At 42.4% G+C, this 27,996-nt stretch overlaps 1 protein-coding gene across 1 annotated transcript in view; it reads right to left on the bottom strand.

Moving 5' to 3' along the window:
* Positions 1-27,512, bottom strand: part of GLDC (glycine decarboxylase) — a 48,189-nt gene extending 20,677 nt beyond the window's left edge. The window contains exons 1-5 of the mRNA XM_073668857.1: positions 27,079-27,512; positions 26,119-26,197; positions 8,561-8,696; positions 693-857; positions 500-577 (exon numbers count right to left, since the gene is read on the bottom strand). Of these exons, the coding sequence (XP_073524958.1) occupies positions 500-577; positions 693-857; positions 8,561-8,696; positions 26,119-26,197; positions 27,079-27,348 (728 nt within the window). The 5' untranslated portion in view covers positions 27,349-27,512. The remainder of the gene's footprint in view (positions 1-499; positions 578-692; positions 858-8,560; positions 8,697-26,118; positions 26,198-27,078) is intronic.
* Between the last annotated feature and the right edge of the window lie 484 nt (positions 27,513-27,996).

Raw genomic sequence — 27,996 nt, 5'->3', positions numbered from 1 at the left:
ATTTTAGACACGGACCCCACACACACACACACGTTTTGGGACCCATATATTTTAATTTATTTGAGAGAGTTTAAAGGGCTTATTAGGTTTTTTATTAGTGCCAAATACAGCAATTATGCCATGAAGGTTAAATGATTGAGAATCCGATAAAGCGTGATGGATGGCACAGGATGTAATTGATATATTGACCAACAGAATAAAAAGGCGTTTTTCCTTCAGCAAATGAGTGCGCCCGGCTGCAGGCTCTGAGGTCCTGCCTGCACTGGCAGAGCCAGTGAGCTCACCGAAAGGCTGCCGCAATACGTCCTGATGCTAGCACCGTAGCCAATGCCAGATACCAGGAGCATCAACAGACTCGCGATGGAAGCAGAGTATAACGCGGTTTGTTTCTTTGTAATAATCTGCAGCTGGGGACATAATGTACTGAAAGATAACCCCTTAAAATGTCATGCACAAAACTGCAAAAGAAAAAAAAAAAAAAAAACAACATACAACTTACTTTGCTCTTGTCTGCACCACAGCTATGGTTTGAGGATGGCAACGGCTATCAACATAGAATTTCCTCCTCTTGTTATGCCTAAATAAAGGGTGTAAACAAAAGTTCTCCATAATGATTTTGCCAATAACTGGTGCTAAAAAATGCCCATACCAATGAAGTGGATAAGAGCAAAATACATAATGAGGCTTCTGACCTGTGACATAATTGCATTGCTTCAGCTGCTGCCGTTCCTTCATCCAGTAATGACGCATTCGCCACATCCATCCCAGCGATATCACATACCATGGTTTGATAATTCAGCAAGCTCTCAAGCCTGCCCTGGGACACTTCTGGTTGATATGGTGTATACTGTGTTACCCTAAAAAGAAAAGCAAAAAAAGGGGGTGTGGGAGTTTTTTTTTTTTTAATCCATGAAGTCAGATTCTTTGTTTACACTGTGTTCACAATTAGGCAATTCGTATTTGATGATTTGTTTTGTTTTATCATTGAACTACACAGTGCTGTCGTTTGATCCAAAAAAGGTTTATACATTTTCAGGTTTAAGAAAAAAAAAAAAAAAAAAAAAAAAAAAATATATAAATATTATTAATTATTATATATGGAGGTTCGCTTCATTAGAATATCCATGTGTGTAGAATTATTGAGCAACTAATAGTGTGCAGAATTAATTTAACTAAATGAAAAATTTACATTTTTCCCATTGCATTCATTTATTGGCATTTGACAATGTCCAAAAAGGGGGAAGAAAAAAAAAAAAAAAAAAAAAAAAGTTAAATATATGTCAGAAATGTGTCAGTGACTGATCTAGCCATCCTTCTTTTCAATAACAGTTAGGCTCCATGGATGGAAGCATTATGTCAGGTTCTTAATCTATTGACCATAAACAATGTTTTTGGGCAGCACCAACCACAGCCTCAGCCTCCCAGACACTACTGGTTTTTGTTTTGTTTTTTTGTTCTGTCCAGCCATCCTCTGTAATGCTTACAGATATTACAAGGACATACACAATATCAATTCGATTATGCAGGTTTTTCTGCCATCTACTGGCCATCGTTCTAATAAGTTTTCAAGTACTGTAGCTGTAATTTCCTCGTATTTTGTTTTCTCACATCCTGTTCTTTCTGGTCTGTGCCATCTTGGCAGAGATGAGAATCAGAGATGGGGAGTATTTTCCCGTTACCACCATCCTTCATGTTCTACCTCATCCTTTCATCTTCCCTAGACATCTCAACCTAATTAGTCAAGGTACAGTCGTTAAACTACCTAAACGTTCATCCACTGCATCTTCCTTCCTGTATTAACTACATGCAGCTGGTCAGGCAAGAGAGGAGAGGATAGCGAGAAACCTACCATTGCAAGGCAAGGTATGTTGCCACCTACTACTGACAAGGTAACTTCCAGCATCAACCTGCAACTTAAGCAATAGCCAGCTGAGCCTCTAGAGCAGGGTTCCCCAACTCCAGTCCTCAAGGCCCACCAACAGGTCATGTTTTCAGGATTTCCTTAGTATTACACAGGTGATAATTGCATCACCTGCACAGGCAATAATTCCATCACCTGTGCAATACTAAGGAAATCCTGAAAACATGACCTGTTGGTGGGCCTTGAGGACTGGAGTTGGGGAACCCTGCTCTAGAGCAGTGTTTCCCAAACCTCATCCTCACGGCCCCCACAGGTCATGTTTTCAGGATCTCTTTAGTATTACACAGGTGACTGAAGTATCATCAAGGCATCAGGAATTCTCTCACCTGTGCAATACTAAGGAGATCCTGAAAATATGACCTGTGAGGGGCCATGAGGATGGGGTTTGGGAAACACTGCTCTAGAGACTAAACCACTGCATTTTGTCCTGATAGATCTCTGGCTCATATGGCAGCGATTTTAACTTGTGGAGGCCCTGGGGAATGTAATACAACAATAAGATCAGACATGTCAGACATATGATTCGCAGGGAGCTAACAATCAATCTCTCAGCTTGATGAACATGCAGAGAACTAGAACCTGGAAGTCGACCTTTCAAGCTGTAATCCAAAATCCTAACCTCACCAGCAAGCAACAACTGTATTTGCTTGGTAACTGGTTAGGCCCAGAAGTAGCTGAGTGCATCACGATATTAAGAGCAGTTCACGTAGGCCATTCAGATTCAGATCTTGCAGCGACATGGGAGAGACTGGTGTCGCAGAGTGCATCTTCTTACAGTCACCGCTGTACTTACGAGAGCTTCAATCAGCAAGATATCTTGAGTAAACAGTATTTACTTCATACTGGTTAAACATGAGATACAATTCAGTGTCACACAGTCCGTGTGCTGCTGACATAACACATGCAGGAAAAGAAAAAAAAAAAAAAACCACCGGAAGTAAAAACAACCAACAATTGAGAGCTTTTCTCCCCACCATTACAGCAAGCATATAACTATACACACTATCGCCATCTGCTGTCTGGTTAGTATAAAGTCCTCCTTTCACTTATAATAAGTCCTAATCTGTTGGATATGCCAACAACTGGAACAAATCTACAGCAGCTCCAAAGCCATAGAATGGGAAGGTTTGCAGTATCTTAAATAAGGCACAAAGTGTCAGACAGCAACGAACATCAGGATGTGAGTGATCTTCTAAAGGAAATAGAAATTGGTGAAACTAGACTCATGTCTGTCAGCACACAGCTACCTTGACACTGCTCATGTGTGAATCCAGGTGTCCAAATTGCCATAGAACATGCAAGAAAAATGGGCAGACCATAGCTCACAGAAGAGAACATAATGTGTACTATCCTCCAACTTTTTTTTCTTCTCTAGATTAGTCAATGGCCAAGCTCGAAAGAGTGATCCCAGCTTTGACTTCACTGAACTTACTCCACCAGCTTCATCATTCAAAAGGTATAATACCACTTTCAAGCGTAGAGAGTTAAGGGGCACAGAATCTGTGAGGAAGAATGATGTTTCTCACGGCACCCTCCTTCGCTAAACGAAAAATGCCCTTGCTCCTAAAGATAGACAGAAACCATATGTGCCCTATCCACTAAAGGTTTCACCCACTTAGAGGAAACCTGTCAGGCCCCCCATGCCCACCAACTCAGCAGAATGCATATGTATATTGCTAAATTCCCTGCCTAACCATGCCTTTATACCTTTAGCTAGTTTAATCCATGGAAAAAAAAACAACAAAACACACAACCATTTTGTGGCCTTTATGGACAAGATATTTTGCAATGACCATGCAGAGCCAGCTCCACCCTTGCAAGAGAATGAAGCGGGCTGGCATTTTCTTTCCTTTGGAGTACATCCTCCAAGAAAACCTAAACAAAATCAGAGTGGTGTTCGATTTGAGTGCCAAGCATCATGGTGCATCTCTGAATGAAATTCTTATTATTGGTCCCAATCTGCCCACTAACCTGGTGGGAGTGCTCATGAGATTCAGAAGAGATCCAGTCACTATTACTGGTGAGGAGAGCAAACAAATGTTCCACTGTGCAACAAGATAACCTGAGAACGCTCTTTTTTTAAAAATAAAATGGCACAAAGACGACACCAACAAGAAAATAGCTGAATACCGCATGAAGGTACACGTGTTTGGAAAGTCCTTCTCCCGCAGTCGATGCATACGGCCTACATAGGACTGCTTCAGACAGTGAATCAGTATGGAAGAGACACCCAACAGTTTACCGAAAAGGACTTAAATGTGGATAGGGATTTGAGTCCGTCGTCCACAGCAGAACAGATTTACTTAAATGAACACTTTGTATGCTTTCAAAAGCTCTCAGGGATTGCATAAAATTGAATTCTGCAGCATAATCGTTGGGGTGAAAGGCCTTCAAGACAACAGCACTATTGGAGGCAGAAACTTGAATTTAGGTTCAGACAATCCACCAGTACAGAGAAGTCTGGGCTTAAGATGGAACTTCTTGAAGGACTCCTTTTGCTTTCAGGTTAGTAAATGGTTTTTCTGCACAACTAAGTGTAGGGTTCTGTCAGTGGCGAATAGTCTATGTGATCCACTCGGATTTGTAGCACCCTTAACTATACAAGGCAAGATCCTGTTAAGACAGCTCTAAGTGGAGTATTAGACTGGGACACAACACTGCCTGCTAACAACTAACGTCAAGGCCTAGAATTGACCTCCACTGAATCCACATACCATGCTGTTACACTGCAGCATCCCTTGCTGTAGTGTAAAAGGAAGGAGATCCACACACATTCTGATGCCTCTACTGCAGCTATTGCCTATTCAATTCAATGGGAGGCAAATGTGCAGTACACCACGGTGGCCACTACCACTTGACGCCGGAGTCCCGCAGGTGAGCACTTCCGGCAGCCGCCGCCGGCACCGATAACAGCTGATCAGCCGAGGTGCTGCGTGCGGGACCCCGACCGATCATACATTGATGCCTTATCTGTAGGATAGGGCATCAGTGTAAAAGTAGATGACAACTTCTTTAAATAAAGGGTCTAAAAACTTGCAGTAGGTTTGGATGTTGATTTGGAGTCCATCTTCAACAAGTTAATCTTAAATACCAGCCCATAGCAGTACTACACCTCCACTTTGCTGACGTTTAAGTCAAAAGTGGAGGTCTGTGCCCTTTACTGAACCAGCCACAGATCCATCATCCTATCAAGAGCCACTCAAACACAACTTTGAAAAATATGCCTTCAGATATTTCTTGGTCCATTCTTGACATTTTCACTTCTGTGTCTTGTTCAGTGGTGGTCAGGTTTCAGCCTTCCTAGTCTTGGTCAGGTTTTAGCTTTGAACACCTTGTACTTCTAGGCACTCCTGTGAGGTTGCAGTTCTGGAATATGACAGCACTGGAAGATATTGGGTTCCTGGTTGTTTCAAGCTTGATTCTTCTCAAATCTTTGGCACTTCAGGTGTGTCTTTATTCAATTTTTTTTTTTTTTTTTTTGGGCGCCCTGTTGACTATTTGCAAGAAAACTTTTGATGGTTCTGTGATCGAACCCCAATATCTTAACAATTTCGAAAGTGCTATATCCCCCTGTAAGACTTCCCATAATTTGTCTTTTCAGTCTTAGTTAAATCTTTTTTGGCTGAGGAAAAACACCTTGATAAAGGATGTTGATATCCTTAGGCCTCACCCATTACACATCACCTGATAGTTTGAAACCTAATAACTATTCAAGTTTATACAGTTTGGAGTTGGAAAATATGCATAAAAGTTGGTCAAGATATTAAATTACTCGTACCAAATAATTTTTGCACAGTGTATAACCATCTTTTGGTAGAACATTAGGATTTAGAAGGTTATCGTTGATGTGACAGGAGGTCTTAGTTACATGAACATAAAGTTCATATTCATTGTGTTCTCACTCAAACATTAACAAACAAGTGTTCTTTCACCATTTGGGTCACTCAGTAGCACATTTATGTACAAATTGCAAAATGACCTGACGCCACTGCAAATTTGTAACATTGTGAAATGTAACTTGTACTGACTGGAACACATAGCGCATATGTCACACTGTCTGTCCTGCAAGGGTGACCAGTTATACTAACAAAGCGTTAGATTTTCCCTTTCCTCAGGGCTATGGTCATTAGTGTTCTTCTCACGTTCCCGGAATTTGTTGTCCCAGTATCCAAGGAGACCAAATTCCAATTGGCATTTTTTGGAGTAGCTGCCAGTAACCTCTGCTCTCAACATTAACACTTTACTAACATGCTTTCGCTAATAAAAATCTACAGCAGAACGGATGTGTACCCCCATTAGAAAAAGGCTCCTAAAATGCTTATTTCATTTTCAGGAGATATTATACAGCCCCATCAGGTCCCAGATATATTTAATAGTTTATGCAGTTTGTGCTAGGGGCGTACAGAGACATAAGAGAGCCCCTGTACAAGATCAGTATATGGGCCCTTTGCAGTTGAAAATGGAATTATAGCAGAAGTAGCTTGCTACTTTTGAGGTGGAAATAGGCTCCATCACATCTTGGGCCTTTGTGTGGCTGCACCAATGGCATATTTGCCCATGGTTTGCATTTTTAGATCTGGTGACCGATTTAAAAAAAAAAAAAAAAAAAAAAAAAAATACCCTAACCCACAATTCGCTATATTCACCCAGCACTGCCCCTCTATTCCTAAACCCAATCTCTGTTGACAGACTGTAGCACTGTACGGTCATCATTCCTGCAGTCTGGTAACAACCATCAGAAGCAGCAGTGGTTGGTGGGTATAGCCAATTACTTTTTTTTCTTTTTTTTTTTTAACCACTTGCAGTACATTGCATTACTTTTAAGTCCTAAATATTTACAAAGCCATTATTGTGTAGAACCAAAGTTCAGGCAAAATTATACTTTCCCTTCTTAATATTGGAGACAGTAAACAAGAATATAAAATATATTTATTACAATATCTATCCATCTGTTGTGGTTGTGCACAATATCAGATTACTGATCACTGCCTGGTTTACATACCACATAATGAACGAATATCACCAGAATAAACCATGAAAAATCAAAGAGGAGGAGTTCTAAAATTAAAGGCTCATCTATCAGATAATGAACAGAGGAACTAGTGGCAGTTTCTACTACTCCGCTCTCTCCCATTTACATAACTCTGTGTGACAAAGGGTTCTTCATTAAGGCCCCGTCACACATAACGAGATCGTTATTGCGTCACGGTTTTGGGATCGCTGGAGAGTCGTTTCGTGATCGCTTGGGAGATGTCAAACATGCAGAACTTCCCAACGATCTCGGCCGCCCCAGCGATCTAACCAACGATCTCGGCAGTCGTTGGGACGCTTTCACACAGCAGCTATTTCAACGATCCACACCTTGATAGGGACTGTACGGTGTCAGAAAGGCGTGCATAAAATTACTTTTCCGTGCCCCCTCATCTCCAATTGGTGGACGCTACTGCGTTCCAATTGGCTGGACTTGGTTTAACACTGCGTCTCCGGTCAGATGGGATCTCTACTGTGTCTCCATTAAAAAATAGAAACTCATTTGAGACCCCCAAACAATACCTACCTCGCTAAAGATGCCTGTTTTCTTCAAAGTGGAGTCACAGCTGGAGAACGCTGCTGGGATCTGGAAAAACAAGGACGCAGTAGCGACCACCAATCGGGGACGAGGAGCGCAGAAAAGTCGAATTTATGCACGCCTACGTGTCTCAGTTCTGAATCGCTAACGAGGTCGTTGGTAAGGTGTCAAATACAGCGATGCATACTGCCCAGCGGGAGCGCAATGACCCAGGAATGGTCCAGGAAGCTTTGTAACGATCAGCGATCTCACAGCAGGGGCCTGATCATTGTTACCTGTCAGACATAGCGAGATCGCTGGCAAGATCGCTATTGCGTCACCAAAACCGTGACTCATTAGCGATCTCGCTATGTGTGACGGGGCCTTTAGTTTTACAATCAGCAGGGGTCAGACCCCCCACTGATCAAACGTGGATGGTATACAAAAACGATTATGTCTCATAGTAATACCGAGAGGTTATAGATGTTAAAATGATTGTGAATGCAATTACAATACAGCAAGACTACAAGAGCAATAAAGCAGTTTAGCATCTAAAAAAAATAATAAAGAAAAAAAATGCTGATTTGCATGCTTTTTCAAGCTATTCATACGAGACCATCAACTTGAAGGACAAAAATTAATAGCCTAAATAAATGGAGTTGTAGATATCTCTGCTCTGGGTGTTCACAGAGGCCATTTGTGAAGAGTTTTCCGTAAATGCTGGCGGTGCAATTCTAGTAATTTTACCATGCAGCACTCTACGGGCAGTGTAGTAATGGTGATTTTTTGGCAAACACCAATTTAGGAGGATTTCCCCTTCTAGTTTTTGTCAATTCCAAAATGCTCTTTAATTTGGGAGGGGGGGGGGGGGGGGCAAATCATGCTCGAGAACAGTAATTTATAAAGTGTCACTATAGTATATAACCATTAAAGGTTGCTGTCAGATGAATCTTGTTTTCAGAGTTATTAAATATTTCCGTACGGCTGTCCACAAGGTGTCAGCAGACTCAATATGAAGGAACACATGTATTTAATAGATTATTAAAAATTATTGGTATAAACACTAAAAAGTTAAAGAATGGCATACGTACCAGCCTGCATTTTCCAGCAAGTTTCTCAAGATGGCTTGGGGCGCTGAACAGTTATAGTACCCCATGCCAATATAAGACCGCCAAATTTTGTTTTTGCTTGCAATGTTATGTAGAGTTTCAAGAAGGTCATTTTCACCTACATTTTCAAAACGAAAAGAGTAGATCAATAACAATTTACTAGATAATTCACATAGAAATTTAAAAAAAAAAAAAAAAAAAAAAGAAGCTCTAATATGCACGTACGTTATTCATATCACTGTACCCCATTACTTTAAAATATAGGCATTGCCAATAAAATGCTACCAAGGCATCATTTAAATGGCCATTTGTAACAAGGCATTATAAGCAGCAGTTTAGATGGGTAATCTGAAGTTTGGAAGTTATCCCCTAGCTATAGGTTTGAGGATAACTTTCAGATCGCTGGGGTCCGACTGCTTGGACCCCCATGTAACGTGCCGCGGTAGCCGTAGTACTCATCTTTTGTGCCATGACATGTTACGTGGAGGTAGTGTGTGTGTGTGTGTGTGTGTGTGTGTACACACTACACCCGTGCAGGCCGCATATAACCAGCGACACTGGTTTGCCAGGACCTGATGTTAACCAGTTCATGAAAGGAGACCTCCAGTTCTCAAACAATACTTTACTGAACAGCCATTGCGTGACAACTATGTACACAATTTGTCGCACATTTCTTCATTTATACAGAGCATCTCAATGCACACAGCCTCGTTACTTCCTCTGTCTCACACATTCCTGCCTCCACTGATCTCATTTCCTTCACCACCACCTTGCCTAGCACCACAGTCCAGTCCGTAAAAAGAATTTCCTCCTCCTGTGGTTACACCTCCGATTCTCCTCGTAGAGGAGAGGGTTTGCCAATATGGCCAGACTCCGCTTCAAGCACTCTGACGCTTAGAGAAATCCCACCCGGGGCACTCACTTTGTTTCATGTTCTATTCAGTCTTGGTCTGCTACCTTTAAGACTTTTAAGAGTTGTAAGCTACTCGGGGCCGTGCGGCTAGGTATACCTTCTCCGGACCCTCTGCTCTCTGGTCAGTCACCCGAGTTGGCACTGTCCTCTGTCTCTGCAACTGTCTGTTACTCAGGATCACACCATCTGTCCCGATCTCTTTTCTCTTGCCACAGAACACCCACTGTATGCGGCCTTGCTGAGCGCTCAGACGAAACCTCTGCTCTAGCTGCAAGCTATAGGCCCTGTCTGAGTCACTACCAGGAAGTCCTCACTGATCCTGCTATATAGCCCCTCCCTCTCTGGGCTAGTCCCAACACTTAACCAAGTCTTACCCTAGTGACTGTCTGTTGCTGGGCAGAAATCCACTTTAACAGTACAGTGCAAAACATTACAATAGTAGGTTGATACAGGGATTTATTCTGACTGCTGGTTTCAGAGTCGGGAGGGAATTTTTCCTCAGGTGAAGATTGGCTAAATCATTTGGGGTTTTTGCCCTCCTCTGGATCAACTTTAGCAATTACAGAACTAACAGGTCGAACTTGATGGACGCAAGTCTTTATTCGGCTTTACAAACTATGTTACTATGTTACAATACACCACATCACATTATACACACACACACACACACACACACACACTACTGTTGTCTTTAAGGGGGAACAGAGCAATATGTCCATCTCCTTATACCCACTGTTCCAGAAGACGGGGTCTGAACAGCCTCATGCGTTTGGAGGTGATCAATTGTACGCACTACTGCTTCATTCATTCATTCATTCTTATGGGAGTGCTGAATACTAGCCTAATACAGCACTCTGCTATCTCTGACAATGTCATTAAGACTGAATGGAGTGGTGATGCACATGATCGACCACTGCTCCAGTCACATGGAGCCTTTACTTGTTTGTGGGCGAGTAGAGAGGGACAACTATACATATAATTTATATATATTGGTGGGGGTCCCAGTGAGCGAGACGTCCCCCCCCGTCCCCACCCCCCAAGCCCATGGATAGGGCCTCACTTACAAACTTGAGACAGCCCCCCTATAAAACTGCATTGCCATGAAACAACTGGATAGCAATGTTCAAGAGTTACACAGTAACCCTTCTCATCCTGAAATGGTCATTAGGCACCTTTTTTTTTAAAAAAAGGCAGGTCACCATCGTCTGCCCTGGTACAATACACGTACATTATAGCCTAAATACATTACATATAACAGTTTCTGTAAGCAGCTGTCATTACCACTATTTTCCCCTCCAAGCAGAGATAACATGAACAGGAATAGATATAGAAGGGAAAAAAAAAAACCTGCATACAGTTCAATGTCAACATGTGATCATTGCCATAACATTAATTTAGACTCTTAACCAGTTTTGAACATCGTGTTTGGAGTTGGTAGGGTTACAATGACTGAGCAAAACATACAAGCAAATCTTGTGTAACATTGTCATGCTAACCAGTGAAAGTTAATGTAACAAGTGTCTCCAATAGCAAAAAAAATATAGATAAAAGGTTTCAGTTTAAGCATTAAAAAGGGGTTGTCCACTATTCAGTTTAAACATGGTGATTGAGAACGGGGTTGTCCAAGTAAAACACCCATTTTCCCCTCTGGTGACATGCCAGCCTTATCTGGATTGGCACCCCTGGGGCTCGCTTCACTGTCCCCTCCTTCAGACAAATCAAACACAGTCAGAGAAAGTGAGAAAGTTGTTGCAGCTCTCACCTCCATCTGAAGAAAGACAGCGAAGAGGCCAAGTGATCGAGTGACAATGTCAGACGAGCCCTGGGACCGCCAGTGCCAACACTGCTGGTAGAGCACCATAGGTAAGTATAGGTGTTATTTTACTTGGTGAAAGCATGGTGTTTGAGAAAGGGTTGTTTGAGTAGTGGACAACCCCTTTAAGGTTTCTTGCTTTAAGCGCATATCGTTTTTTTTTTTTTTTTAGAATGCGCACATATGCACAATAAGGCTAAGTGCCACAATGCAGAAATGCTCCGGATTTTTCCTGAGCGTTTCTGAATGTCCCTGGCAGAAAAAAATACGCATGTGGATTGTACATGCGGATTTTACATGCGTTTTTCCTGCCAGGGACAAGCGGAAGTGAAGCGTTTTGACCATGCGATTTCGCATTCGGGTTGTCAAGCGCTTTCCAAGCGATTTTAGTATCACTTGGAAAGTGCTTGACAACTTGGTCACACTACCGTATATAAATCCATGCAACGGGCATGGATTTTTTATATAGTGTGACCAAGATAGTAAAAAACAAACAAAAACAAAAAACACACCATTATACTCACATTTCGATGGCCCCTGGTCTCCTTATCCGATGCGTCTCACGATTGTGTAAAAGGACCTTCCATGACGTCATTTAGTCATGTGACAGATCACGTGACCGCCGATGTCACATGACTAAATGACGTCATGGCAGGTCCTTTTAGACCATCGCGAGCTGCTGGGGAGCCAGGACGCATCGCTATGGAGACCGGGGGCCATCAGAAGGGGAGTATTATGTATATATTTTTTATTTTACAGGTACTAATGGTACCCGGGTCTGGAGGAGAGTCTCCTCTTCTCCAGACCCGGGTACCATCCGCACATTGTATCGTTTAATATCCGCATGTGCACATGTAGTCATGCGGATATTAAGCGATTCAATGCAAGTCAATGGCGGCGATTACGCAAAATAATTGGTAGTGTTGCGGATTTTCCACAATGATAACCCGCAGCGGAAATTTCCGCAGCCACATGCGGATCATTGGGGAACATTGCAGACCTTCTACCAAGCGTTTAAGCATTTGTGCAGCGGAATTGCCGCTGCGGAAACACTTAAAACGCATAGTGGGCACACAACCTAACAATCATAAGTTTAGACCCACTGTTCATGCAATGGTTTTCATTGTTCTTTACTGGAATGTGCAAATTGTGGTTTTTCTATCTTAAGTCTGAATCTACAAAGTAACAAGTATGGAAAAAGGGAGCAAGGAAACATTCTGGCTTGTTTCACACGTGTGTTAACCATTTGAGGAATCCAAGTCCCCCTCTTACTCTGGTGACACCTTTACACACCCTAGGCATTCTCTCAAGCAGCTTCATCAGGTAGCCACCTGGAATGGTTATATCCAATAAACCAGAATACCTTTCCAAAAGTTCATTTGTGGCAGTGTTTAGAAAGTGGTTTATGACCATCAGGTGTGTTTTTTCGCACAGGCGATGTTGGTACAGTACAGTTTCATAGAGTGTTGCGCCCTATTACACAACTATTCCAGGTCAGAATATGGCAAGAACCACTTAAGTAAAATAGAAAAACCAGTCTCATCATTACTTTAAAAGACATGAAGGTCCATCAATCCATAAAATTGATAGATATCCTCAAGTTCAGTAATGAAAACCATCAATCCCTATGAGAAATTGGCTGGCATGATGACTGCCCCCAGGAAAGGAGCAAGAATTACATCTGCTGCAGAGTTTAAGTTAATCAGAGTTACCAAAATCAGAACACAGATCGATAGGACCTCAGAAAAACAACCCACAAATATTGCGATCAGCTGTCCATAGGAGACTACTTGCATAGTTGAATTACTGTAAAGGCTTGCTTCTTGCCACTACAGAAAACCACAAGAGGCCCGTTTAGGCAAAGCAACAAATGGACTAGACATTAGAAATTTTGTTCTATGATCTGAAGAGTCAAAGTTTGAGGTCTTTGGTACCACCGCCAGGTCTTTGAGATGCAGAAAATGTGAGAAGATTGTATATGTGTAATCCACTGTAACGCATTGAGGAGGTGTGGGCTACTTTACTGATGAAACTGTTGCCAATTTATTCCAAGTCCAAGACACTTACACAGCGGTTTGCACTTCGTGAGACCATCATTTGTGTTGCAACAGGACCATTATACAAAAACACACCTCCAAACTGTGTGACCAAGAAGGAGGAATTATGCATGCTGCCTCCATAATCACCCATCCTCAACCCAATTGAGATGACATGGGAATAGTTTGACCACAGAGTGAAGACAAAGCAGCCAACAATTCAAAATCTCCTGATGGTTGGAAAGATTTCAGGTGACCACCTGATAAAGCTGCTTGAGAGAATGCCAATGGGGTATAAAGAGATCAGAGCAAAGGGGTGGGGAGTAACTTTAAGGAATCTAAGATTAAAACACTTCTAATTTATTTCACATGTGTTTCTTTACTCCTCATTTCCATACCGCACCATTCTACTGAAATTGCACTGACTAAAGTCACCAACGACCTACTAACCACCAAATCCAAGCGGCACTACTCTGCCCTCCTCCTCCTAGACCCATCATCTACCTTCGACACAGTGGACCATTCCCTCTTACTGCAAACTCTCATCTCTCGGCATCACAGACTTGGCCCTATCCTGGATCTCTTCATACCTAACAGACAGGACATTCAGTGTCTTCCACTCACACACCACCTCCTCACCTCCTATCTGTCGGTGTCCCCCAAGGTTCAGTTCTAGGACCCCTACTCTTCTCCATCTACACCTTAGGCCTGGGACAGCTCATAGAGAGTCTCATGGCTTTCATTATCACCTCTATGCTGATGACACACCGATCTAGCTCTCTGGACCACATATCACCTCCTTACTAACCAAAATCCCGCAATGTCTGTCTGCTATTTCATCCTTCTTCTCTGCTAGATTTCTAAAACTTAATATGGACAAAACAGAATTAATCATCTTTCCACCATCTCATTCAACACCCCCAACAGACCTATCAACGTCAATGGCTGCCCACTCTCCCCAGTCCCTCAAGCTCGCTGCCTTGGGGTAACCCTGGACTCCGATCTCTCCTTCAAACCACATATCCAAGCCCTTTCCACTTCCTGCCGACTCAAACTCAGAAACATCTCCCGGATCCGCACATTCCTCAATCATGAATCTGCAAAAACGCTAGTGCACGCCCTCATCATCTTCAGCCTTGATTACTGCAACCTCCTGCTGTGGCCTCCCTTCCAACACTTTCGCACCCCTCCAATCTATCCTAAACTCTGCTGCCTGACTAATCCACCTGTCCCCCCTGTCAATCTCTTCACTGGCTCCCTATTGCTCAGAGACTCCAGTTCAAAACCCTAACCATGGCATACAAAGCCATCCACAACCTGTCTCCTCCATATATCTCTGACCTAGTCTCCCGTTACATACCTGCACGCAACCTCTGATCCTCACAAGATCTTGTTCTCTACTCCCCTCTTATCTCCTCCTCCCACAATCGCATACAAGATTTCTCCCGTGCTTCCCCCCCCTATTCTGGAACTCTCTACTCCAACACATCAGACTCTCGTCAACCGTGGAAACCTTCAAAAAGGAGCCTGAAGACCCACTTCCGACAAGCCTACAACCTGCAGTAACCACCGCTCCACCATATCGCTGCATGACCAGCTCTACCCTCACCCATCCCTTGTAGATTGTGAGCCCTCGCGGGCAGGGTCCTCGCTCCTCCTGTACCAGACGCTGTCACATTGTGTTCAAGATTATTGTAATTGTTTTTGCTATGTATACCCCTTTTCACATGTAAAAGCGTCATGGAATAAATGACGCTATAATAAAATACTAATAATCTTTACTTCCTTTGGAAGTGCATTGAGCTGTAGGTTGGATTGCTGCTAAAGGGAAAAAACAAAACAAACACACACCTTTAAATCTTCTTCCTTAGCGAGTGTGACCGGAGTGTAAGTGCAAACAGAAGTAAGTGTGTAACTTGTGATTCAGGGAGTTTGGAAGGGAGGAATTTGGACTGAATTGCTGTCTGTATTTTATTAATTCGTTACATTTCTTTTTACTTAACATTTCTGTCTAGTGCAATCCCCATTAGGAAAGGAGCAGCATTATTGACAATGCTATCCAGTGTACATCTTGCCACATGTATGCAATCCTTGAACAGCCGGTTGTGGGTGCATACTGCTGTGCGAGATGTGAGCACGTTGTGCGTTTGGAAGCCCAGGTACCGGATCTAAATGAGCAGCTGAGAACACAGATCCATTGACAATATGGAAAGGAGTCTCCTGCTCACTGAGCAGCTGCACATTGGGGTAGATGTGGGGGGGAGGATTGTATGGAGCTGCAGGACAGTGAGGCTGCTAGTTGGGTGACAGTTAGAGGGGGGGGGGGGGGAGGGGTAGAGGGAAGAGTGCCAGGGAGGCTAGTCCTGTTCTGGCACACCCCATTAAGTTTTCAAAGTTGGCAGATGAGGGGGGTGTCAGTACAGGGGTAGCACTGCTGCAGCAAGGCATGTCCTCTGAAAGCAGGAGGAGTGTCAGCTCCAGTAAGGGGGGGGGGATAGGAGAGCAGGGCAGGCCAGGCAGGTGCTGGTAGTAGGGGACTCAATTATTAGGGGAACAGATAGGGCAATCTGTCACAAAGACAGGGATCGTCGAACAGTGTGCAGCCTACCTGGTGCTCGAGTCCGGCACATCGCTGATTGGGTTGACAGATTACTGGGAGTGGCTGGTGAGGACCCAGCGGTCATTGTGCACATTGGCACAAATGACAAAGTTAGGCTGTGTGCCCACGTAGCGTTTTTCAAGCGTTTTTGATGCGGAATTTCCGCAGCGGAAACGCTTGTAAAACGCTTGGTAACCCGCACCCCATGGTCCCCAATGGGATTCCGCAAGTTCTATGCACATGCTGCGGATTTTTCCGCAGCGTTTATGCTGCGTTCAAAAATCCGCAGCATGTCATTTAATTTTGCGTTTCCGCAAGCAGAATTGCCTTTGTCCAATGCATAAAAAACGCAAGGCAATTCCGCATGTGGAAAACGCGTGATAAACGCGCGAAAAACGCGTGCGGAATTCCGCATGCGTTTTTTCCGGGAGAGGACTTGCAGAAATGAAGCAGAAATTTTCTGCTTCATAAATGCAACGTGGGCACATAGCCTTAGAGGTAGGTAGAAGGTCCTTAAAGATGATTTCAGGGTATTAGGCTTAAAGCAAGGACCTCCAAGGTGGTATTCTCTGAAATACTGCCTGTACCACATGCCACGCCAGAGAGACAACGGGAGATTAGGGAGATAAATAAGTGGCTCAGGAATTGGTGTAGGAAGGAAGGGTTTGGGTTCCTGGAGAACTGTGCCGACTTCTCAGTAGGCTACAGGTTTTACGCTAGGGACGGGCTGCACCTCAATGGGGAAGGTGCAGCTGTGCTGGGGGAGAAAATGGCTAGAAGGTTGGAGGAGTGTTTAAACTAGGGATTGAGGGGGGGGGTATTCATTTTATAGGTGGGGAAGATAGTGATCTGGGCACAAATAAAAACATTGGGGGTGTGGTTAAAAAACTCAATATAGTAAGAAGGAATAGAGGTACAGAGAGAGATGCATAAAATGCATTTACACTAATATGGGGGACTTGAACTACCCTGAAATACATTGGGGGGGGGGGACAGAAACCTGTAGTTCAAGCAAAGGTAATAGGTTTTTGACAACTATGAGAGACAATTACCTTGCACAACTGGTTCAGGACCCAGCAAGAAGGGGGGCACGGCTAGAACTAATATTAACCAACAGGCCAGACTGCATATCAAATATACGAGTTGGGGGTCACTTGGGTAATAGTGATCACAAAATAAGCTTTCATGTATCCTTTAATAAGAAGATGTGTTGTAGAGGGATTACAAGGACACTAAACTTCAGGAATGCAAATTTCCAATGGTTGAGAGATAATCTTAGTGCAATAAACTGGGACGATATCCTGAGACATAAAACTACACAAAGCAAATGGGAGACATTTATTAGCATCCTGAATAGGACCGGTGCACAATATATATGGGAATAAACATGCTAGAAATAGGAGGAAACCACTATGGCTAACTAGAGCAGTAAGGGGCGCAATAAGTGACAAAAAGAAAACATTTAGAGAACTAAAGCAAGTAGGTAGTGATGAGGCATTAAATAAATGCAGAAAATTAGATAAATTCTGTAAAAACTAAATCAAGGCAGCAAAGATTGAGGCAATGAGACTCATTGCCAGAGAAAGTAAAAATAATCTTTAACTTCATATATAGCAAGAAACAAAAAAATTATAGTGTTGGCCCCCTCAAAAATAGTCTGGGTGAAATGGTGGATGAGCAAAAAGCCAATATGCTAAATGATTTTTTTATCAAGAGTAGTTACACAAGAAAAATCGCATGACAGAAAACATGATCAGTGATAACAAAAATTCTCCATTAAATGTCACATGCTTAACCCAGCAGGAAGTACGGCGGCGTCTAAAAAAATCACTAAAGTTGACATCCCTGGGCCAGGATGGGATACACCCACGAGTACTGCAGGAATTAAGTAACGTCATAGATAGACCATTATTTTTAATCTTTCAAGATTCCATAATAACAGGGTCTGTACCACAGGACTGGCGTATAGCAAATGTGGTGCCAATATTCAAAAAAAGGGGACAAAAACCGAACTTGGAAATTATAGGCCAGTAAGCTTAACCTCTACTGTGGGTAAAATCCTGGAGGGTTTTCTAAGAGATGCTATACTAGAGTATCTGAAGAAGAATAATGTCATGACCCAATATCAACGTGGGTTTACGAGGGACCGTTCCGGTCAATCTAATCTGATCAGCTTTTATGAAGAGGTAAGTTCCGGACTGGACCAAGGAAATGCAGTGGATGTTGTGTATATGGACTTTTCGAAAGCTTTTGATACGGTTCCACACAAAAGGTTGATACATAAAATGAGAACAACGGGGATAGGGGAAAATATATGTTTTCTATCACCGAGCCAGTTCTTAACCCACTTACAAAGTGGTTATTAATGGAACACACTCAGACTGGGTCACAGTTAACAGTGGGGTACCACAGGGGTCAGTATTGGGCCTGCTTCTTTTTAACATATTTATTAATGACCTTGTAGGGGGCATACAGAGTAATATTTCAATATTTGCAGATGACACTAAACTCTGCAGGGTAATCAATACAGAGGAGGACAATTTTATATTACAGGAGGATCTATGTAAACTAGAAGCTTGGGCTAATAAATGGCAAATGAGCTTTAATGGGGATAAATGTAAGGTAATACACTTGGGCAGAGGAAATAAAATGTATAATTCTATGCTTAATTGTAACACACTAGGCAAAACGGTCACTGAAAAAGACCTGGGGGTATTGGTGGAAGGTCACGTTTGGTGACCAGTGTCAGGCAGCTGCTGCAAAGGCAAAAAAGATAATGGGATGCATTAAAAGAGGCATAGATGCTCATGACGAGAACATAATTTTACCTCTATACAAGTCATTAGTGCGACCACACTTAGAATACTGTGTACAGTTCTGGTCTCCGGTGTATAAGAAAGACATAGCTGAACCAGAGCGGGTGCAGAGCGACCAAGATTATTAGAGGACTGGGGGGGGGTCTGCAATACCAAGACAGGTTATTACACTTGGGGTTATTTAGTCTGGAAAAACAAAGGGGTGATCTTATTACTATGTAAAATTATATGGGGGGGGGGGGACAGTACAAAGACCTTTCTAATGATCTTTTTACTCTGAGGCCTGAGACGGGGACAAGGGGGCATCTTCTACGTCTGGAGGAAAGAAGGTTTAATCATAATCACAGGCGCGGATTCTTTACTGTAAGAGCAGTGAGACTATAGAACTCTCTGCCGCATGATGTTGTAATGAGTGATTCACTACTAAAATTTAAGAAGGGCATGGATGCCTTTCTTGAAAAGTATAATATTACAGGTTATATATACTAGATTCCTTGATAGGGCGTTGATCCAGGGAACTAGTCTGATTGCCGTATGTGGAGTCAGGAAGGAATTTTTTCCCCCCCCCAATGTGGAGCTTAGTGTTTGCCACATGTTTTTTTTTTTTGTTTGTTTGTTGTTTTTTGCCTTCCTCTGGATCAATATGTTAGGCTATGGGTTGAACTAGATGGACTTAGTCTTCCTTCAACCTTAAAAACTAGGTTACTCCTTGTTGCCATGTGGTTGTACTACCTTCAGTGACTCTGGTTAACACAAGTTTCAACAAGAACAAAGAAAACCATTTCATGAACAGGCGTGTTCAAACCTTTAAAATGGATACTGTATAGGTATATTTATGACATACACGACGAGACAACACCTTTATTTGCACACAAGAGTTTTAAATATCCATAAGACTTTAGGTTTGGTACTCACAGAAAAATTGTTGTTTTTTTTTTTTTTTTTTTAAGGGCTTATTTAGACTACCTTTTTTCTTAAATCTCATTTGAACTGTTTTCCACAAATAGAACTGGCACCTAGTGTAGTGTATGGTACTGTTCATATGTCCGATATTGATCCAAGTGTTAGTCAAAATCAGGAATCTCAGTGAGCCCTAAGGCCAAGTCCCTATGATGATTATTTACGGTGTTTGGTGCTGCGTCTTTTCTCTACACAAAAAAAGAAACATTACAGTTCCTGCAGAGTGAATGTAACAAAATCTCATACCCATTTTTTTTTATGCTTCTATAAAATGACCTGTAGTGCGTTTAAGGGGCTCTCAAACATAATGCAATAACCTAGTTGGTGAATAAATTCTACAAAAAAAAAAAAAAAAAAAAACCCTCAAATACTCATCATGGGACCGTAGCCTAAGAGTTCTCAAGAAAAGTTCACAGCATCTTACAGTACTAGTCACGTGGCCCAAGTCTCACATGTCCAGTTCTGTAACTAACCTACTGCAGATTTGAACAATTCCACATGTTTTAAATCCATAGAATGTAAGTTTTTATTGTGGAAATCCCCACAGATTGTAATGTAAATAATGGGCACATCCTTTTAAATCATTCTTCATGCAAGTTTGCAGCAAATATTTCAGCCCTCTGTACGTGTGCCGTAACTCCTTCACCTCTGAACCTGTTTTCACCTTCCTCAGCACGGTCACTTTATGGAGATAATAATTCTGGAACACTTTAACATGGATTCTGAGAATTTTCAGCAATGCGATTTGCGTTTATTTTAGGAATAATATTGAAGAGTTGACAAAATTAAAATTTTCAAAACTTTGATTTTTTTTTTTTTTTTTTTTTTTTTTTTTACCCTTAAACAAAATAGTTAACCACACAAAATGGATAACATTTTCCACATGTCTATTCTACATCAGCATCATTTTTTAAACAATTTGTTAGGAAGTTAAAAAAAAGACCACATCACATTTGAAATAACTGAGGGGCTGGTCTAACAGAAAATACACAAAAGTGACACCATTTTAAAGACTGCCCCCAGTTAAGGTGCTCAAAACCACATGTAATTAAAGCAATGTGGAAAAAAAAAAAAAAAAAAAAAAAAAAAAAAAAAAAAAAATGAAAAAGGTTTTCATTTTTCCCATAATGTTGCTTTAGGCCCAAATTTTTTGAAAGGGCAACAGAAGAAAATGAACTGTACAATTTCTCCAGAGTACACAGATACCCCATATGTGGTGGAAAACTACAGTTTGGGCGCACGGCAGGGCTTCGGAAGAGGAGGAGCACCAAATGAATTCTGGAGCTCAATTTTGGCTGGAATAGTTTGCAGATGCCATGTCACATTTGAAGAGCCCCTGACATGCCAAAATAGCAGAAATCCCCAAAAGTAACCCCATTTTGGAAACTACGGCTCTCAAGGAATTTATCTAGGGGTGTAGTGAGAATTTTTAACCCTCAGGCGATTCACAGAATTATATAACATTGGAAAATTGCCAGTTTTTCCACGAATAAAGTTGCTTTGGCCCCAAGTTTTTCCATTTTAAAAAGGGATAAAAGGAGATAATCAACAATACAATTTGTTACGCAACTTCTCCTGAATACGTCAATACCTCATATGTGGTCGAAAGTTACTTGAGGCACAGTGCAAAGTGCAGATTTTGCAAGAATGGTTTGAGGGTACCAAGCCACAGGGGGCTCTGCCAATGAAATGTCAGAACATCAAAGACTACCCCTCTATAAGTGACCCCATTTTACAAACTATACCCCCAATGAATTCATTTAGGGGTGTAGTGAGGATGGAAATTAGAGATAGAGATATATGGGGGGGGGGGGGGGTGAACCACGGCCTCAGTCTGTTGTGCAATTTCTTCTGAGTGCGCCAATAGCCTCCCTACATGTAATTGGGAAATACTTTGCTTTATTTACCGGTGTAGTGAGGATTTAACTTATGTGAGTTTTCCAGAAACATGCACCCGTAAATTAGGTTGGCTCCCATCACTACAGAAATGCGAAACATATGGTCGCTAAATAAGGTTTAGGCACACTGGGCTCCGAAGGGAGGGGGGGGGGGGCGGCATTTGGATTTGGGAATGTAGAATTTGCTTGATTTCTTTTGGGGGCGAGGAGCCATAGCGCTTCTCCAGAACCTTAGTGTTACCAGTAACATGGAAGCCCCCTATATTTCCATGAACATATTACGGACCTAAGTGGGGACTTTTTTTTGTGGATTGAGTTGAAGCTCTTATTGGGATCATTTGACATAATATTTTGGATCACATTTTTTCCTGCACTCTATGCTGAACACTTACATTGGGGGTTGATCTAAATCGCAGAATGACGTGATTCAGATATCTAATTTAAAAGGGAATCTGTCACCCCTGGGAGATTTCAGACCTCTACTATGGGAATACAGGTTATAGAAAAGTAAATCTATACATACCTGTATGGCTCATAATAGTGGTCTGATTGCAGAGAAAAGTAGTTTTACAAAATTTATTTTCACATGCTTGGCGTCCCCCAGACGCCAAGAAATCCCCTCCTGTTTATTTAGCATGCCCCCCCCCCCCCCCTTGTCTCGCTCATTTCTCGCACATGCGCAGAGCATTAGGAGCACTTTTTCTCCTGTCCCTGTTGTTCTCGGCAGTGACTCACTGACTCCCCGGCGTGCTACGCATTAGAACACTGCAGAGAACAACAAGAAAAGAAGGGCTTCTAATGCTCTGCGCATGCGCGGGAAATGAGCGAGACGAGGGCACGTCAAGCATGCGAAAACAGATTTTGTAAAACCAACATGGGACTATTTAAGAGTGAGCCATTTAACTTATTGGAATTTTTTTTGAAAAGTGCGTGGAAACCAGAATGCCAAGCAGGTTCACACATGGCTATTTTTCAGCGTTTGATGAAAACTTTCAGCTTCAGTCCTAGCAAAGTCTGAAATTCGAGAAATCTCAAGCACATTTTATTTTTTTTGGGGGGGGGGGGGGGGTGCTTTGCATGCTTTTTTTTTTTTTTTGAAAGATAGGCATATCACTTTCAACATTTTTTCACCCATTGGAAGTATTGGGTATGGAGAAAAAACACACACACTGGTGGGTATACTCAGATACCATGTGGTAATAATAATATATGGTCATTGTGTAGTGGGATTTGGCCTTTTTATGTTGGTTTATTATTGGTAATATTAGTTTTGGAATAACAGACTTGTTCAGTTAACAGTATCATGATATTTGTTATCTATAGGACTACAATTTAGAAGTGTTACTTAGCAAATGATTTTTATTGAAATTGTATATATTCTTTACAGGAGACCTTTACCTCCTCCCCCATTATAGGATCTAGAATGTTACCTATACATCTGGCCAACATGCTGGTGGGGACCCATGTCCAAATTTTGAACCAGGGACCATAGGAGTTTACAATTGTGAGCAAAGGCATAAGTAAGGGGGATGGAGGAAGGTGAAAGAAAAAAAAAAGTTATACAAAAAATTCCTGCAGGTTTATTTATTAAAAATCAAGCACAAAAGATTTTCTTTTAACATGCAGTAGGGAAAGGGTTTTCCCTCCATTGCTTATGTGCCAGTCTCATAGCACAATAGTTACAATTCAGACTTTCTACTGTGCTTCAGCAATTCACTGATGTCATCCTGAGCCAGCCAGATTGAACTGGTCAGAAACTAAATGAGTTTAAAGTTTGCACTCCAGCAGCAATGTGCAATTACACAGGAAAGGAATCAGCAGCAGGGGGACAAGTGTCTCATGGAGGGAGCCAGCAGGAAACCACAACAATTAGCAGCATGGGCCGAAAATAATGATCTGTCCACTATACATAAACGGGTGGGGGGGGGAGGAGACGGCAAAACCATCACGGCCATTTACATTCTTCATGATGCAGATGGGGACTCAGATCAATCATCTCTCTATGTACTTTATATTCTCCTTCATTTAATCAGCTGATCTAAACATGTACATACTGTGCCAAATCTAGAGAAACCAGTATGAAGATATGACGGAAGAATGTAACCTTTCAGGGGAAAAGTCCCAGCAACTATACAGCAATAAATACCAGCAGTGAGGGACGGGGACACTACTGGGTGCACGGCCTGCTGGGGATATTCAGAACAGAACAAAGGGCAAAAACTCAATGTAAGCCAGGGTACATGAAGAACGGGTCAGCATGAACAGACAAAGCTCTGTTAGTGGTCACCAGCCCCACCGCCAGCCCAGTTTAACCACACATCTAGATTAATTGCTAAGCAACAGTGATCTGAGATTTAACATGGAAGGAATACCAATACTTCATTCTGCAAAGACTATCTTTAACATGTCAAGATAAGATTTAGTTCAATTTATATACAATGTATTACAGCCTTTTATAGAAAGTGTAAGTAACTGAATTTTACACACAACGACTATACTCAGATGAATGCAATTTCATTCTGTGCGTGACAGATCGAACACTGGCCAATAGAAGTGCTAGTTCCTATGGAGGAGAAAAAAAAAAAATAAAAATTTCCAAACATCTTAGGTTATTCAGCTTCAGTTCTGAAAGCCACACACTTAGATGCCTTACCAACCAATAAGGTTATTAATTGTTGTCTTAGGAGTGTTCTGCCACACAAATAGTCAAGATCTGCTGCTGGCAGCTCCCTTTGCAATTACCAACCCAAGACATTCCAGATGTGATCAATGGGGAACAAGTCCAGAAACAATGCAGACTCTAGTAGCAGGTTTGAGCCACGTAGGCTCCTCACAGATCAAGAAACACGCGTCCTGGCGTGGTGTTGAAAGGTGGCTCTTGGGGCACTTTGAGAAGTGGTTGTACCAATGGTTTCACTAGCAAATCAATGTGATACCAAGCTATTAGTGCACCTGGAATGGAGGGTTCCAGTTACCATACATTATGCCACTCGACACCATAATCCCAGGAGTAGAACCAGTGTGATGTTGCCCCATAAAGGCATTGCCCACGTGGTTTTATCATATTTGAAGAAATGCATGAGGTGATCCATTCCGTATTGCAAGTGAAATTAGTAGTCATACACCAAGCCGGAGACATCAATGGGCGTCTACACAAACTATCAGAAGACATTTTTTTACAACATTGGGCTATGATTTGGATGTCCAGGTGTTCCATTGACCTCAAGCCACTGCCTTCAATAACCATCATGGTGCAGAGCAAGACTGCAGTCAAGATCAGGTTTCTTCAGTGATGAACCCTGTTTTTCTCCTGGATGGAATGATATCTGGAGACCATGTGGGCAACGACATGGTGAGGCCTTCACAAGGTAGTATTAAAGTCACCTAGGAGCAGTTTTTTCAACAAGACAACACCAGGCCACATGCTGCCCGTGCTACTGTAAGCAGCCTGCGTGGCCCAACCGTGCTACTGTGGCCTACAGAGTCTCTGGACTTGTCTCCCATTGAGCACATCCGGGATGTCATTAATCAGCAATCGCAAAGAGAACAGACAGCATCTTGACGATTTGCAGTCAGCATGGCAGAACATTCCTCAGACAACCATCAAGAACCTGACTGAAATGATGCCAAGGTGTGCAAGTGTGTGTACTTGGTGGTGTTCATACTCAATGATATGGAAACACCTCGCTTTATTCATTCACATGTCTATTGATCCTATGATTATCATAATGCCATGGACTTTCCATGTTTCAAATGTTATGTGGCCATAGGGTTGCAGATTTATAAAATAAGTCAGTTGTTTGACGTGGGGGAAGGCGCGCAACAGCTGTGATAACTACTTTATAGTTATAGTTCTGAAAGCCTATGGCCACATAGAATTTGTAACTAGACAACCCCTTTATTTTTCTTTTAGTTCAAGAATAAACACCCAAGATATAGTAGTGTTTATAGTCTTATTTGGTGCTTTACTCCAGAGAGGAGCCTGTTTCTCAGCCGTACCACGTGACTCGCACTAGACTGCCCAGATCAAACACCAGGTATGTATACAGGTGATGGACTTCCAGGCCACATAGAAGACCGGTATGATTTGAGTAGGTGGCTGGCATGGTAGAGCTGAGAAACGGAATGAACAGAGGCTCGGAAATGAACATTAAAGCAACAGGTAAAAGAATGGACTACACCATTTACTGGATGTGCATTACTAGCAGACCAAAAGCTGGTCAACACTTATTTACTAGCATGGGCAGAGAGTAAAATCATCATTGACCAATCAGGGCACTGTTCCAAACTAGGAACAAATCCAGGGTCACAGCTGAACTGACCATATTCATGGGAGACGTAGCTAGATAAATGAGACTAGAGACGTTTACTCAGACCTCTGCCCTAAAAACTGTTCTAAACAGATTAACACGCACATTCAGCAAAGTGTGACTGGGGTCATCTCACTCTCCAAAAGGTGAATAACCAGAACGGTTAGAAAACGGGAGAATCAGGGTTCAACTTACAGACTTGATCATCCATCTTTAAGGATCTTGTCAGTCGAATACTTGATGGAACCGTTTGATCAATTAGGTCATCGATGCTCTGATGGGTCACGAAATAAAAAAAAAGTAAGAAGCAGTATCACATTGTACCTGCCTCTGGATGTAGTGGTGCTTTCTTGTAAAATAAATATCTTCTAAATGAGACTACAGACCTATTCACAGCAAATAGTACTAAAGGGGTATTCCCATCTCCAAGATGCTATCTCAGTATATTATATTATTATTATTATTATTATTAATAATAATAATAATAAACCTCCAATTAGAAATTTAGTATAGTTTTTCTGATTGCTCTGTCACTTACCCCATGTAAGGCATTGCAGTATCTTAGGTATCCAAGGTTACGACCACTGATGTAGTGACAGTGAATTGTTAGTGGTCATAACTATGGATACCCAAGCTACTGCGATCCCTGCACATGGGGTAAGCAATACAGCTTATCAGTATAACTATACTACATTTCTAATTGGAGATATTCGCTAATATTATTATTATTATTATAACACCTACTACATATTGGGATGGGGTCTTGGAGGTGGGAATAGCCCTTTAAGTAACCTGTTGGAATTATGGTTACTAGTGATATATATATATATATATATATATATATATATATATATATATATATATATATATATATATATAAAAAAGACAGCACCATTTCATATTACTCACTAGTCGGTGCCAAGCCTCCAAACAGTCTTGGCTTGAGAAAGGTTCTGTGAACCGAAACGTCGCCTTTGGGCTCATTAAAGTCCTTTTTTTTTTTTTTTTTTTTAAATTTCTTGGAGTGCTGCCTCATATATATATATAGGAGCAGGTGGACAGGTGGTACAATAGATTGCCCTCAGGTGCAGCTGCAGATAAAGCCTCTGGAGATACTTAGTTATCAGCCTGGTGGGCACAGATGGAGGCACTCACCTCCATGCCAAGTGTTTGGAGCATCTCCCTCTTCTCCTTGTCGCCGGGTCCGATGTGTCTCTCTGAGAAGTCATCGTGCCTGGGGAAGAGCAGCTCGATCTGTCTCTGTTTGCTGGGGGCTGCACTGAGGGCTGGGGTGACCCTGCTGCTGCTGCCCCTAGAAGCCCCCTGGATGTGGTGCCAGGCGGCTCTCCTGCTACCCCCTAGCGCTCTGCCCTGCATCGTCACTGATCTGCACAGCAGCCCCCAGGATCGTCTGCAGCTCTGCATGGTGCCAACCTGTGCCCTGTGTGATGGCTGGAGCCCTTGTGTCCCCGGGATGAGCCCAGCACAGCGGCCTCCCTCCCACTTGTGAAGAAAGTTGCTGAGTGTCGATCACCTGCACATCACTTTGTCCTGATGTACCAGCCTGCTCCGCTACGCCCCCTCGTTATGTCCTTTCCACCAATCACCGCCTTCAGAGCAGCTGACGTGCGACCAAGCCCCCGTCTCGGGCGATGAGTGCACCGCTTGCAGAACGCCCATCAGGCTTCCCCTCAGCAAACACGAGCTGCTGCGGCTGCATGAGGGACCGGGGAGGGTCCACTCCCACTCCCACTCCCACTCCCACAATAGGACAGAAAGAACAACTCCCAACAAAGGACTCTGCTCCTCGTTAGCTGCCTACCTGCAGTCTGGCCTCAGTCATCCGGAATTTACAGAAAGAAAAGTTTTTATGCTAAAAAAAATAGATCTAAAATCCACATATAGTATAATGCAATGAGGGCGATTCCTCACTAAAGTGCATCACCCGAAAGGCTGGCCCGTATTTCCAGCATTAATCGCTATGGTGTCTAAGGCTCTGTTCACACAATGAGTATTTGGTGCAGCTTTTCTAACCATAGCCAATTTTCATTTAGACTTTTTCATTTTTTTTCT

The sequence above is a fragment of the Phyllobates terribilis genome, unplaced genomic scaffold (genome assembly GCF_046119375.1).
Source record: "Phyllobates terribilis strain yellow unplaced genomic scaffold, ASM4611937v1 Scaffold_1__5_contigs__length_1240528914, whole genome shotgun sequence".
Lineage (NCBI taxonomy): Eukaryota > Metazoa > Chordata > Amphibia > Anura > Dendrobatidae > Phyllobates > Phyllobates terribilis.
The sequence above is the reverse complement of the archived record's forward strand: the minus strand, read 5'-3'. Positions and strand labels throughout refer to the sequence as shown.